This window comes from Palaemon carinicauda, unplaced genomic scaffold, assembly GCF_036898095.1.
Source record: "Palaemon carinicauda isolate YSFRI2023 unplaced genomic scaffold, ASM3689809v2 scaffold104, whole genome shotgun sequence".
NCBI classification, from domain to species: Eukaryota; Metazoa; Arthropoda; class Malacostraca; order Decapoda; family Palaemonidae; genus Palaemon; species Palaemon carinicauda.
Window position 1 is genome coordinate 119,184 of NW_027168527.1, and position 16,255 is coordinate 135,438.

General features: G+C 27.3%; 1 protein-coding gene across 1 annotated transcript; it reads right to left on the minus strand.

Annotated features, from left to right (window-relative positions):
- Positions 1 to 15,160: 15,160 nt before the first annotated feature.
- LOC137635225 (proliferating cell nuclear antigen-like) lies at positions 15,161 to 15,949 on the minus strand. The gene has a single exon (XM_068367682.1). It carries the CDS (start codon positions 15,947 to 15,949, stop codon positions 15,161 to 15,163), a length of 789 nt encoding a protein of 262 aa, XP_068223783.1.
- Between the last annotated feature and the right edge of the window lie 306 nt (positions 15,950 to 16,255).

Genomic DNA, 16,255 nt, shown 5'->3' on the forward strand with positions numbered 1-16,255 from the left:
TCGGCCTGTAAAAGTCCATCTTTTTGATCAACTGGATCCTCGGATACGTTTGTTTCCTGAAATTCCTTATTGAAAGTTTCATCGATCATTTGTTTTAAGTCTTCCTTAAAAAATGTTGCGTGATTCAAATAGGGGGGATATGATATTGTAATAGATTTTAGTTCAGAGTCGAATATACTATTTTTTTCTTGTAATTTATTAACAAAATACCAAGCGTACATTGATTGTCCGGAAATATGATCACCCTTCTTACTAAAGTCTAATCTGGAGAAGAAAATTTTATATGTATTAATAAATATTATAACTCCTAAGATAATACACAACAATAATAAGAAGAGTAAAACTTTATAGATACTAGAGCCCCCTATTATAATGGAAAGTATTAAAGGAGATATAAACAAAATAACCTCAGGTAATCCACAAATATTAATAAGTGTATCCATTTTTTAAATATATTATTATATCCTTTACAATATCTTGGGTATGGGAAAAAAGAACAATCAATTTGGCTTTTTAAAAAGATGATATTGTACATACACACATATTTAATTGAAAATGCTTAAAACTATTTCTTGATAAAATTTTTTTTATCAAATTTTATATAAATTTGGTTCATTAAAATGAATGAAAAAATAATATATATATATATATATATATATATATATATATATATATATATATATATATATATATATATATATATATATATATATATATATATATATATATATATATATATATATATATATATATATATATATATATATATATATAAGATTACGATCAATATAAGCTGATAGTGATTATATTTATGAATAACAATGAAATTTTAAAAAACCTGGTGCCGTATATACCAGTTTTGAATAAAACAAGAACAATGAATGATAAAACGAACACTCCGATAAAATATTTAATACTCAAAGAAAAAAAAATAAACGTACAAAAGAACTAATTTGTTTTAAATGTAAGAGGACAAACGAAAGTGAATATTATTTAGAACAGGCCCCTTCAATTTCAAAAATTTTTGATGAATTGATAGAAATTCGTCATTGTTGTAAAAGTTGTAAATTAGAATAATTTTATTTGTGTTGTTATCATAAGTATAATGATATAAATAAAACGACTAAATATGAATACAATTACTTTATTTTTATTAAACAATTGCCAATTAAGTGTGTTTCATTTTACATGGTGGGGTATTGTGATGATTAAACAAAATAAAATGAATAAAAAAACACTCAAGATTACTAACTACTATCACAATAATAAAAACATTGAAATGATAATATTCATCCTCAAATATATAATATAAAATTGATATATTTTCAGTCTGATTAACTCTAACACAACGCGCGGGAATAGTGTTTTCTCAAGAAAGTAATATACATAAAAATAAAAAAAAATAATGAATGAAAGTTTTTTTTTATTTTGAAGCATATCTTTGTTTAAAACGGCTTTCATTTTTTCTATCATAAATATAATTGTTTGTTATTATTTTATCAATTAATTCTTCGATGGGTTTGTTATCAAAAATATTCTTATAAGAACCACGGGCTGAATATCCTTATACATTGTTGAATTTGCTGATATTGATGTGCAATAAAAACACGGACGCATGCAAATAGAACAAAAATAGCCTTTAAATTCTACCCAATTTTCAGTAATATCCAGAAGTGGCTTGAAATTATCAATTATATTTACACAAAAATAATCGTGGTATATATCGGGCCCAGTCACCCAGCCTGGATCAGATACATAACGTATACATTCTTTACAAATAACTCTCCCAGTACTTTCACAAACACATCCAGAACAAATAATTACATTATCATCAGACCTTTTTTTTTATCTTATAAAACTTTTTCACCAAGTCATAATATGTTCATTTTGGAATATCCATGGTGTTGTCATTATTTTTATTTTTTGGTTGTAATGTTTTAGAATAAACTTTCCATCGAATATGAGCATCAACTGTAAATAAAATTGCATATGGAAGGGATATAGACTCCGCCTCAAAATTAAAAGTAATAATCAGATTATCGATACAGTTTTTCCAAGACCTGGGATTCTATCAAATATCAAACCAAGCCAAACTGCACACGGCCTTAATTTTATTTTCAAATGATTGTCGTCTTGATAAAGCACACGAAACAAAAATCCACGATCACATGAAATGTTTACTTTGTGTTCACCACCAAAATTTAATGGCCAATGTGTGTGAAATTTATCTTCCATTATCAATTTATTCTAAATACTAAGTTCACAAATAACAACAATGGAAAATAAAGACTTTCTTCATAAAATATATACAAAAAAAGAAAAAAAAATATGTATTAGGAACAAGATCTTTTGTAATTATTTCTTGTTCGTCCTCTTCGTGGGTTAAATTGTTGATTACTATAGTATTAACCAAGCCTGAATATAATTCTTTAAAATAATATATATATTTGTAACAAGAATAATATTCATCATATTTCTTTAATTTGGCCAAGGGAAAATGAGGTGATACAAGGACGTAAACAGTATTTACAATAATAATGACGATAATTACTAATTATATACACAAATATATTGAAATTTTTTTCTGTGCCAAAACACTTAGGTATTGGTAAATCTTCAATGCGTCTCGTGTGAAAAAAATCTGTGAATTTGTGCCTCCCACTACTACTAACCCAGCTTTGTTCTATTGTATAATGCATACACTCTTAACATACAACATCCCACGTTATTGTACAAAAATATCCAGTATAAACAATTACATTATCAGATTTTTCTTTTTGTTTATAAAATATTTCTATAAAATCGTTGGGTATTAACTCTGGAATATGGCTGATATTGCCATTATTTATAATAATATCTTCGCGCAGTTTAGAATAAACTCTCCATCGAATATTAGCATCAATAGTAAATAATAATACATAGGGGAAAGGTAAAGAAATATCTTTTAAATCTATATCAATAATCTTATCATTATTAATAAATTCTTTCCAAGTTGTGGAGCCTAAAGCTAATTTTTTGAACATTTGAAATAGCCAAAATGCACGATTTAATAATCTTATTTTCAAATAATTGTCGTCTCGATATAACACGTGAAAAAAAAATCCATAATCACTAGAAATATCAACATTCCGTTGGCCATTAAAATTTATGGGCAAACTTAAGGGCCATACTATAGCATTAGGATTAGGATTAGTATTAATTTCAAAATTACTACTACTACTACTACCACACCCAAAACATCAAATTATAGCGGTGAATCGTAATGTTATATTATATTTATATTATTATCATTAGTATCAAGTATGGAAATATTTTTGAAAATAGTTTAAGCTAAATATAAATTAGATTTTCTGTATCTTCACCAGAAAATAATAACTCATTATAGGCGTAATTGTTATTGGTATAGTCTTCTTCGCTCATAAATTCTATATCATCATTATTAATATTTTTATCATCATCATCATCATCTATTATATTTATGTTATCATCATATATAAAATAATTCTTCGATACTCCAAAATTCGAATGGTAACGGTAATGTTACAAAATTAAGTAATTCTAAGGAGAAAAAATAAAAAATTACCAACACCCAAATATATACTGCATACTAATTTCTCAACATATCTCTCGTTCTTGTCTCACCAAGGACAGCAGCCCTCCTCTTTTTCCTTCGATGTGTACTACTGTCCCCTTTAATACCTTCCTTTTCTTCACCGTCATTAGTTACATGGCTCGAGACAGGCATTACTGAAGTAACACGCCGTCTTATGGTTTCACAAGAAGTTCCCCTAAACACAGCGTCCGAGCCAAAAAGTAAATGAGTATCATCATGCAGGTTAGGGAGAAATTTCAAATTTGCAATTAATTTCTCAATGTTTCCTATTAACATAATGCCAAATTTTGTTTCATAGTACACACACTGACCACAATGACCAAAACTAACCACCTTTTCCAAGAGACAGTGCGCTGAATTTGCGCCCAGGACAAACTGAATGTTTGATATGTCTTCTTTATCCTCATCAAGAAACTCATCTAAAAGCTTATAACCATAATTTCTAAAACCTTCAACAACTTTACCAAGGCTGGGTAATTTCAAATCCAAATTAATACCTGGGACACAAATAGATTCTGTATTATGCACTGTTTCCCAATCTTAACATAAATTTGATCTGTCTTTGTATGATAGAGTTTTCGTTCATTAATCCCATAGATATGTACGTCAATATTATCTCTAACAACTTTGAAACGCCGACCTTCTAAAGCACGCACAGAAATGAGATTAGCTTGGCTACCTGAATCCTTCAATCCTCTTATTTTACTACGGCCCAACATACAAGAAAATGTAGGTAAAACTGAATATTGATTTCTGAGAGCTTCATTCATTCCTTTTTAGGAAAAAATACTACAAAACAAAATTAAAAAAAAAAACAGAAGGAAATTTTTTTATAACAAGAGCAGAGTAACAATAACTTTAATGTCAATATTGGATAAAGAAACTTTAAAATTAAAAATATTAGAATCTTTATTCTTCTATTATTTATTTATTCTAAATACTAAGTTCACAAATAACAACAATGGAAAATAAAGTCTTTCTTCATAAAATATATAAAAAAAAGAAAAACAAATTTATGTATTTGGAACAAGATTGTTTGTAAATATTTCATGAGTTAAATTATTGGTTACTATAGCATCAACCATCAGCGCCTGTACTTTTTGCCAAACTTCCAAGAAAATTGAATATAATCTTCCAAAACAAAGTTCTACATATGTGAAACTATTATGATGAATATTAAATATCTTTAATTCACCCAAGAGAAAATGAGGTGATACTGTGATAAAATGAAAACAAGGACGTAAACAGTATTTACAATAATAATGATGATAATAATTAAGTATATACACAAGTATATGGAAATTTTTTTCTGTGCCAAAACATATATGGAAATCTTTGCCAAAACACTTAAATATTGGTAAATCTTCAATGCGTCTCATGTGAAAATATTCTTTGAATTCGTGCCTCCCACTACTACTAACCCAGCTTGGTTTAATTGTATAATATATACACTTTTTATATACAACATCCCACGTTCCTGTACAAAAATATCCAGTATAAACAATTACATTATCAGATTCTTCTTTTAGTTTATAAAATTTTTCTACAAAATCGTAAGGCACTAGTTTTGGAATATTGCTGATATTGCCATTAATTCTAATATTATTTTCACGCAGTTTAGAATAAACACCCCATCGAATACTAGCAACAATGGCAAATAATAATACATAGGGGAAAGGCAAAGAATTATCTTTTAAATATATATCAATAATCTTATTGTTATCAATAAATTCTTTCCAAGTTGTGTAGCCTAAATTTAATATTTCAAACAGAGGAAAAAGCCAAAATGCACGATATAATAATCTTATTTTCAAATGATCGTTGTCTCGATATAACATGTGAAAAAAAAATCCAATCACTAGAAATATCTACATTCCGTTGGCCATTAAAGCTTAGGGGCCATACTATATCATTAGGATTAGGATTAGTATTCATTTCAAACTTACTACTACTACTATTACTACTACTACTATTAATACCACACCCAAAACATCAAAATATAGCGGTGAATCGTAATGTTATATTATATTTATATTATTATCATTAGTATCAAGCATGGAAATATTTTCGAAAATAGTTTAAGCTAAATATAAATTAGATTTTCCGTATCTTCACCAGAAAATAATAACTCGTCGTTGGCGTAATTATTAATGGTATAGTCTTCTTCGTTCATAAATTCTATATCATCATTATTAATATTTTTATTATTATCATCATCATCATCACCATTATCATCTATTATATTTATGTTATCATCATAACAATAATTTTCTTTCTCTGTTTCACGAAGAATAAAACACTCGTCTTTTACTTTATTTAGCGCTGCTAAATTTCCAATTCTTTTCCTTTTTCTATTTCTTTGTATTTCTTTAACAATATTTCCATACTTGATACCACCGAATAATATTTTGGTGGGTTTGTCAGACAGAGAATAATTTTCGTCAGTCACCATCTTTTCGGTGCCTTCTGTAACGTAATTTTTAAATTTTTCTAAAATTATTTGAATATGGTTCTTTTCGGGATTTAGGCTATTTCCTTGATTTAAATAATGTTTAATTAGTAATTTAATGGATCTATGTCCCAATAACCGTGCAGTCATATTTGCGGCGATATATGGATTTTTGTTTATCGAACATAATAAAGTTGATGTTCGCGTTGACCAATCTGCTCTTAAAGAATGTAACCCTGCCCCTTTTATGTTATTTTCTTCTTCTTCTTCGTCATTATTAATATTGTTATCATCTTCGTCAGAGTTATCTTGGTCTCGTTCGACAAATAATTTATCGACCGCCCACTGCAAACATTTACGAAATGCCTTTCTACTTGCTGGATAATTTGAACTGGCAAATATTTTTGTGTCTAGAAAATCTTTAGATTCTTTATTTGGATTATCTATTAGCAACTTTTTAATCTTTAATGCCAAATATGGAATTAAATGTTTTTTGTAATATAAAACTGGAGCACTTTGAAATAAAACAACATTTCTCATTTGACGTGCTTTTCCTTTTCTAACTGGTATGATAATCCTATCTTTTGAATATCCTTGTGCTATATCTCTAAATGTTAAAGAATCTGCTTCTGCTGATCTTAATCCAGAATAATATATCAAAAAAGCTTTATGTACGTGATCTCTATTGGGACAAGTTTTATATAATCTTAACATACATAAAGCAATTTCTGCATGCGTAAATTAGGGTTTATTGGAAATGGTACTGTTGCATGCTCTATACTTATTTTTTCCCCATAAAAATTTGGGTTTTGTTTTTGCCATTTTTTGGCCCGTTGTTGGGACGATAATACTTTTATTAAGAACGTGAATTTCAGTTGCTATAGTTTGGTACTGTTTTATTCCGTTATTTAAATGATCGTCAACATAATTTTCAATCATTTCTGGTGATATCAGAGATTCTTTTCCATAATGATGTAATTTGTAGCGACAGAACTTTAAAATTATTCATTTGTAATTTTTTAAACTACCCTCTCTTAATATTTTTCTCGGCCTAGTAATTGGCGTTCCAATACGAATACGCCCAGTTCTCGGATTAAAATTATTCATTGCATATGGTTTGTTATAATTTTCGCAAATTTGTTTTACATTAGACGCATTTAGATAATTTGATAAATTATTTAAAAATTGAATATCCCCCAAAAAACATGGCGTAATATAAGTTTCATTTTCACCAATATTATCATTGTTCATTTTTCCTTTCTTTTTTAATATTGGGAAATAATATTTCATATAATAATAATAATAATTTTATATATTGTCTATAGTGAATATTTAAATATAATTTAAAAATTAAGTACTTCTTGATTTATATAAAATATGCACACTTGAAATATTACTTTAGTTTAACGTATAAGTAAACAAGTTAGCCAACCGACAAAACAAATAATAAAAAAAATATAGAAAAGGAGATTATTCAATTTATCACAAAAAATGGGATTATATGAAAACCACAATAACTTGTGTTCTGCTTTGTTTTCTGTCATTGCTAAAAGAGAAAGAGAATCCAATAACGGAAATGTTGGTATCGGTGTTCATGGTATAATTAAAACTCTAGCGCCATTAGTAAATGGTGCTAGTGGTGTTACTGCCCAACATATTAATATTCCAGATTTATCAGATGCTATTAACCAGCAACCATCAGCAGACTCTAAAGTTAAAGTTGCAGTGGGAATATGTGCGAGAGGGGAAAAATTAGGCATACCATTATCAGATAATTATATGACAACAAGCCTATCAGAATCATCAAAAGCCATACGCCGCATCAATAAAATTTTTTTGATAAAACCCACATTAATAATGTTATGGATCCAACAATAGGAAATGACGTAAAACTTTATATTTCGGGTGTTATAAAATTGGATATTTATTTGGGGAGAACACTTTGAAGATTATGGAAGCGGAAAGTTTTTCATAAACCCAAATAAACAAATTACAGTAAGCGTAATTGGCGGGGATTATTCAGAACTGCCTAAAAGTCTCATGTTGTATGACGATGGAGCTGATATATATCAAATGCATCTTGATGGTGATGACTATTTAGTTGTTGCTATTCCGAATAAGATTGCTTCATTTGATGAATCAATAGAATTAAACGAAAAAATCGATTGGGGATCATTACATCATACTTTAACGAAAAAATTTCTACTAAATTAATTCTACCAACATTCAAAGTAAAATATAAATCTATGAATTTAGATAAAGTATTTTCGTTTGCTGGTCCAGGAGCAACGTGGAACCTATCACGTTTATTGGATGATGGCCGAGACATTTCAAACATTTTAAAAAACAAAGATTTTAAATGTCAAAATATTCTGTTAACTACGAGCTATGAAATAACAGTAAATGTCCGTGGAGTTTCAAGTTCTTCTGTCTCTGCGTTATATTGTTATGATATTATTAAAAATAAAATTATAACCGAGATAAATAGGCCCTTTTTATATGGCATTTTAACAAAAAATGGAATGGTGGTTGATATGGGCATTATAATGAGCCCGGAATAATCATAAAGATTATAATAAAGTTTTTTTTTTAATAATTATATATTAATATCTATATTATTATTATATTTAAGAATTTAAGTTTTCTCATTAAATACATTTAATATGGAAATGACGGATCCTTGTTTATCTTATAAGAAATTGGGCAATGATAATAAAATAACAAAATTTAAGCCTAGATTCCTCCTAAAAATTCCCATAAATTATGTATCTATTGATATGAAAGTATACCCCCCGAGTATTTTACCCATTCATATTATAACATTAAATCCAATGAATCATTGGAATATTTTCCCAGAACTCTCGAAACACCAATCATTTTACAAAAATATGCATATTAAATTTAAAATTTAATTTATAAAAATTTTACTTAATAAACTTAACAGAAAATTTGAAATTGTTAATGATATATATATATATATATATATATATATATATATATATATATATATATATATATATATATATATATATATATATATATATATATATATATATATATATATATATATATATATATATATATATATATATATATATATATATATATATATATATATATGATTATGGGGATAATAGTAATGTTAATGATATAATTTACGAAAACAATACGAAATGTTATACAAAACAAGTGTCAAACGAGGAAAAAAAACTTATTCGCTGTATTATACGAGACAACATTTTATTATCTGCATATAAGAATAAATATCACCAAATATTTCTGTCATATTCTTATCCTTGTTTTTTAAAGTTTTGTTATTTACACGCCAATCGAATTCAGAAACATACTTTTGAATTAAGATTTAAATGTACTTTTTAATAGTGTTTTTGAACAGTCTCCGCTAAGTTGACCGTCCATTAGTGGTCTCTCTAATTTAACATTTTTGTGAGAAGATAAAACTTTATTTTTCTGTTGTCTATTGCCTCTAATTTCACATTCAACTTTTCCAATTTGTTCATTATCATTATTTGGATTAGTTAAGGTTATAGGATTCATTTTTATTTTATTTGTAGAACCTTTAGGGCGACCGGGCTTGCTTTTATTGGGCGAAGAAACCGACGACCTTCTTTGTCTTGGTGTTTTTTGTTTATTTTTACTCATACTTGCCTTTCTGTTTCTTGTGCCCCCCTGATCACTGGTACTTTTTCTTCTAGTTCTATTTTTTTTCGTTTTTATCATTACTACTTGTACTTTTCTTTCTATTTTTTTTTATTTTTGCTGATACTGCCCCTTCCTTTCATCTCCCTTGATGGCTTACTGGATGTATTAGAATTTCTGCGCTTTTGAATATTACATTCGCTACAATATTCTTTGTTTTTCGTTTTCTCCCTGGGTTGTTGGGACGAATTAGGTAATACTATTTGATTATTATGATTATTACTAGTCACAGGGGGTAGAAAATTTGCTGGTGGTGGTGGTGATGATGATATTGGTAGCAGATACTGCTGAAAACTATTATTATTGTTATTATTTCCAGTATATGGGACTATGTCGGTACCCGGTGGCTGATAAAGGACTAAAAGTAATTGTTGTTGTTGTTGTCGTGGGTGTGGGTAATTTGGATTTGTATCATGTGGATAGGGATTATTAAGAATTGCTGGCTGTGGTGGTGAAAATAAATTAGAGTTCAAATCATTATTATTATTATTATTATTATTATTGTTGTTGTTTCCAGTATATGGGACTATATCGGTACCCGGTGGCTAATAGGGGACTAAATGTAATTATTGTTGTTGTTGCTGTTGTTGTTGTGGGTAATTTGGATTTGTATTATGTGGATAGGGACTATTAGGAATAGCTGGCCGTGGTAGTGGTGGTCCGGGAGAAAATGGAATGTAATTATTAAAATCAATATTATTGTTGTGCATTTCTACTGGTACCTAAAAAGAACTTGGGTTGGTAATTCTACTTGTAGTTTTCTTTAAATTCTCCATAAAGTTCATATTTTTTATATATCTATATTTGTATTAGTATTGATTTATTCATCTTGAATATAAAATGCAACATTTTAATATATATGAATATGTAAAAATAAGATTTTTTTTAAATAATAATAATAATAATAATAATAATAATAATAATAATAATAATAATAATAATAATAATAATAATAATAATATTAATAATAATAATAATAATAATAATATAACTTTCACAAAAAAGTATAATAACCAATCAACCTACTTTTTTTTCCATACCGCTATTATGTGACATAAAAATTTGTTAGAATTTAAAAGGCTCGTTTCATATGATGGCATAATTGTAATAAATAAAGATACAATAATCAAAATTAGGGAAAAAGATTTATTGACAGTAGATCTTCAATATGATGGAAAAATAATATATTTTTGGAGACCGACAATAATGTATATAGATTATCTAAAAGATTGGTGAATGATATGAATAAAAAAAAGGTGTAATTGTCTATGACATAAAAATGCTTTAAAAATAATTTGCGTCGTTTTTAACCAACAAACCAATTAACGTAGTTTAGCCTAATTAGAGAAAAGGTTGTAGTTGGTTTGTTAAAAATATATAAATTGGTGGTCTTTTATTTTTTAAACTAACCAATAGCCATATAAACAAAACAAAAAGTATAACAGTAAAAGCTAATGTCGGCGGGTATAATGTGTACACAAAAATAGTGTCTCGCTGTATCCACAACGAGAACAAGGAAAAAAAAAGGGGGAAGAGATATCGTTACACTGCGTACATTTATTTGCTCGTTCTTTTGAAATACAGGAAGAAAAAAGGAGCTGCCGATTGTGGTAAGTTATTGATATATATATATATATATATATATATATATATATATATATATATATATATATATATATATATATATATATATATATATATATATATATATATATATATATATATATATATATATATATATATATATATATATATATATATATATATATATATATATATATATATATATATATATATATATATATATATATATATATATATATGTAATCCTTTGCAGGTAAAATTAACAACATATTAATTAATTTTATGCGACAAAAATAATTATCGTTTTTTTATATGTAAATATTATATGTGCGATTTTTTTTTCTACTTTATTAATAAAATCCATATTCTTTATTTTTTTGTTTATTTGTGAGGAGGATATTTCTAAATGAAGTTACCAAGTCGCCTTCAATTATTGAATAAATAACTTCATAAATTATTAGATTATTCTCGTTATATTTCTTACATTTATGTGGAGTATTTATTATGTATGAAAAAATATTCTGGTATTCCACTTTATTTTTACGACATGAAATATATTCTTCCATATTTAATAATGCTCTATGTAATACTGTTTTTTGTGCTTGCGGTTATTTTTTTTCTTGTAAAAGCAATTAGAATCAACCAATACAATATCTTGTGCCAATTTATAAACTGCATTATCGTCTATTAGATACGAGGGTAGATAATGAATAAAATTGAATATGAAATCAAACGATTCGTGTTTCTTTCTCAATTCGTTTATTATTTGTACAAATTTTTCGGGAGCATCAATAAGATAATTATTGGAATTTAAACTTATACTAGGATCAGGACAGTTTTTTAATATCTCGATCATATCTGAAGTGGTTAGTTTTATAAATATCTTCAGTTTTTGACAATTAGTTAAATCATTCCTAAAAAACCAAATATTCTTATTTCTGCATGGCGTAATAAGTTCACCTAAAGCTGATATGGGATTACTTAAATCAGTACCTTGTTGTGAAATAGACACATTAAATTTGTTGTATAAATCACACATTGGATTTTCTACAAACCAATAAAACATTTGTTTATAATATTTATTCGTACTTTCATTAGGACATAAAAGTCCAAGAAGGACTTCCTGGGGTGAAACGGCCCTAAAACAGTGGGCAAATTAATTATCGATGAATTTCCATATTTATGGGGCTTCATTTCTATTAATTCTATTCTAATGAATTAATGGTCAAGCTCGTCATTTGGATATACGGCCTCTTCAAGTAGTATATATTTTCTTTTCATATTTTGTAGATGGTTCAAATTTTTATTCAACCTGTGAATTTTATAATCTTCCCAAACGGGAAACATTATTATATTTTTTTATATCGAAACAAGTAAACAATAATATTTATATATATTACATACAACCAACCATTTGAAAATCTAAATACATTGACTGACATTTTCCTTTTTTTTTCTATGATTCTATACATTTTATTTAAACAAATTCCAAAAGAGACCGAACGGGAAAAATGTTTAAATATTCTCAGCCGTAAACAATTCATTATTGGAAATACTACCAAACGACCATGATAATAAATTTAGTACTACATATAGCATTATATTGGTTGTTTGTAAATTTTATATATGCTGTATTGGAATACTTATCAACTTTTATGTATATTTTATATAGACGTTTATAATTTATTTTTATACACCTAGTCAATTTTTTTTGGTAACAATTAAAAAGATGATAGCCAAGAGCGTTTTATTTGTTGTTTAAGTATAAAACAAACGTTTTTTGTGAATTTCGTTACTAAAAATTCATGCGTTTATTTTTTTTGTTGATGTACTGGCACTTTTTTTTCTGTTGATGATGATGATTTTGGAAAAATGGTTCCCATCTTTCCTTCAATAACTTTTCTTCCATTTACATTCTATACCTATGATAATATTCAACGTCTATTTCAAGTTCTTCTGTCGTATAACCACCTTCTTAATTTTTCGTTTCGTCGCTATTATATCCCTCGTCTGAAGTTTCACTTGCGAATACCTCGTCCTCGTTATTTATGTTGTCTAAATCCATCCCTAGAACAAATGGTTAGCTTTGGTGAATACTTTCCCCTTTTATACTTTGATTCAATTCCAACAACATTAGCTCATTATAATTTTTGTTTCATAGAAATAGAAAGATATTTATTCATATCAATGTCATCGTATTTTTTTAAAATCATATATTTCATAACAATTTAAAATAAAGTGTTATAAAAGTTTTGTTTATAATCACCTTTTTGCGAGGTATGCTATAGAGAGTACAAAACACAATATATAACTTCATATGTTACTACTATTACGTGGCAAACATAATTATCATCAATTTTTTGTATATATAAATATATTATATGCGATTGATTTTTTTTTGTCTTTTAGTATAACTAACATTCTTTATTTTTTTATTTAAATGTGAGGAAGATATTTCTAACTACTCTATGCAATTTAGTTTTTTGCGTTTACAATTATTATTTTGTCTGATAATAGCTATTAGGGTCAACTAATACCATATCTTGTGCCAATTTATAGACAGTATTATTGTCTATTAGATATGATGGCAGGTAATGAATAAGAGGGAATGAATATGAAATAAAAGGATTCGTATTTCTTTCTCAATTCGTTTATTTTTATATATACTGGATTGGATTTATTATCAACACTTATATATTTATTTGTTTATCATTTATTTTCATACACTCCGCAAATTTTACATGATAAAAACTGAAAACATTTAATTCATGATGATATTGGAATAATGGTTCCCCTTCCCTCCCTCCTCCCCCTACCCCTCATTAATACATTTATTTTTCTTCTTCTAACATCTAACCCCATCTTCTTCATTTCTCTTTTCATCGCTATTATATCCTTCGTCTGAAGTTTCACTTGCAAATCCCTCGTCATTATTGGGAAAATATTTATTTATATCAATATCATCATATTTCTTTAAAAAATCACAAAGTTCGCAAGAAAAAATTCTAAATAGTGCATTATAAAAAAACATTTCAAAATTCTCGGTTATAAACATTTTATCAGGAATGTTATAAGGGGGTCCAATTTTATCTAGAAACTCAATATACAAGGGCATATGTTGCTGCTTTTTATCAACTCTTAAACATGTTCTACATGGATAATATTGATTTTGATTAACGACAACATCTATATATCCATACAACCGGTCTATTTCTCCTGGTAATATTTCAAAATGTTCGTATGATAAAAAGTTTTGTTGTTTATTGGGTAGCATTTTTTTTTTATATGACATTTGATTTGTACACTGAAAAAGTATTTTTTGATGAACGTGATATTCTTCTGCAATTTCCTTTCTTTCGTAAATTTGTTTAAAATTTGGATAAGTGAAGATATTGTTTGGATAATAATCATTAAATATCTCTTGGTCATAGCACCCCAACAACATGCTCATAATTATCTTCTGATTACTTTTTTTTCTAAAAAATTTATCTATATTTATTTTTATAATTATTAATTAATTTTTATTTTCTTATTATTTTTCATAGTCCATATATTCCAAGTGACCCTTCTTATAAATTTAATAAAATTAATAAAAAAGCTATAAAATAGATATAGGAAAACTAAATTATTTCATATTTAAAACTCAATAATCTATATATAGAAATAATTTAATAAAATTATTATTAATATACAAATAAATTTACTGGACAAACACTTATACAAAACACAACTACACTTATACAGTGTGGTAATAACAAAATAACAACGGTTGTTAAAGCAATTTACGAAAATAATATTTAGCTATTATTCTCTTCCTCTATTTTTGGAGCCAAAAAATAGCGAATGTTTCCAATGCCTTCAATACTATATTCCACAACCATAGGCATATTAAGGGACACGAAAAGAGATACTCTAAGAGAAAAGGCTGTAGCTTTGGTAAAAAAATTAAGGTATCTACACGAAAAGGTCATCTTGATGGGTTCTTGTACCTCAACTTCTACGGCCCTTTCTTTGTTATCTACACTAGACGTTTTTGTAAATTTTATATTTGCGGTGCCAATAACACCGGCCGTTGAAAATTTCACACAATCATTAATGCAAGCAATGTTTATGGAATCTCCAAATTGACTAAGATCTCTGCAGACAAGGGAAAATTCATTTGATGGCATTCTAATTATGCAATTGTGATTAATATCAGGAATATTTAAATATTCTTGATCTAAATTCATTAATTTCTTTATATACTTAGAATTTTTTTGTTGACTGCGAGACTCAAAGATAAATGCGATCGTATCCGCATCGTCTTTGGCCTTTATTGTTATAACATCATCATCATCAGTAGCACACTTTAATATTTTGGACATAACGGAGATGTTTATTCCCATAACTAGATTGCGATCGCATTTGTATTCATCAAAACCCACGGCTAGTAGATTAAGAGATACCAGAGAAACGTGGCTGGTATCTATGGCCTGTAGTTGAATGCCAGATTCTGTACAGACACATGTCGCCTCATTTAACAACTCCTTGATGGAATTGATGGCTTTATTGAGAATGCTGCTTCGAACGAGGCGGGCTTCAAACATTGTAAAGAATTTGAGCAAATATCGACGCACATTTATAAATATTAGTAATACTATAAATATAAAAGCTAGGGAAAATAACCCTGAATTTTTTTTTTTTTTTTTTTACAATTATGTAAAAATTCCCAAAATGCCTATTCTTCCAGACTTAGTATCGTGAATACTGTAAACAAAGGGTTTATTCAAATTCAAAGGCTTATAATAATTAGGTCCACCATCCATACAGCAGGCATTTGCTTTTGCGTCCCTTCCATTTTCATTATTATTAATATAAATACAAGTTTCAATAGTGGTATTAACGGGCCGTGG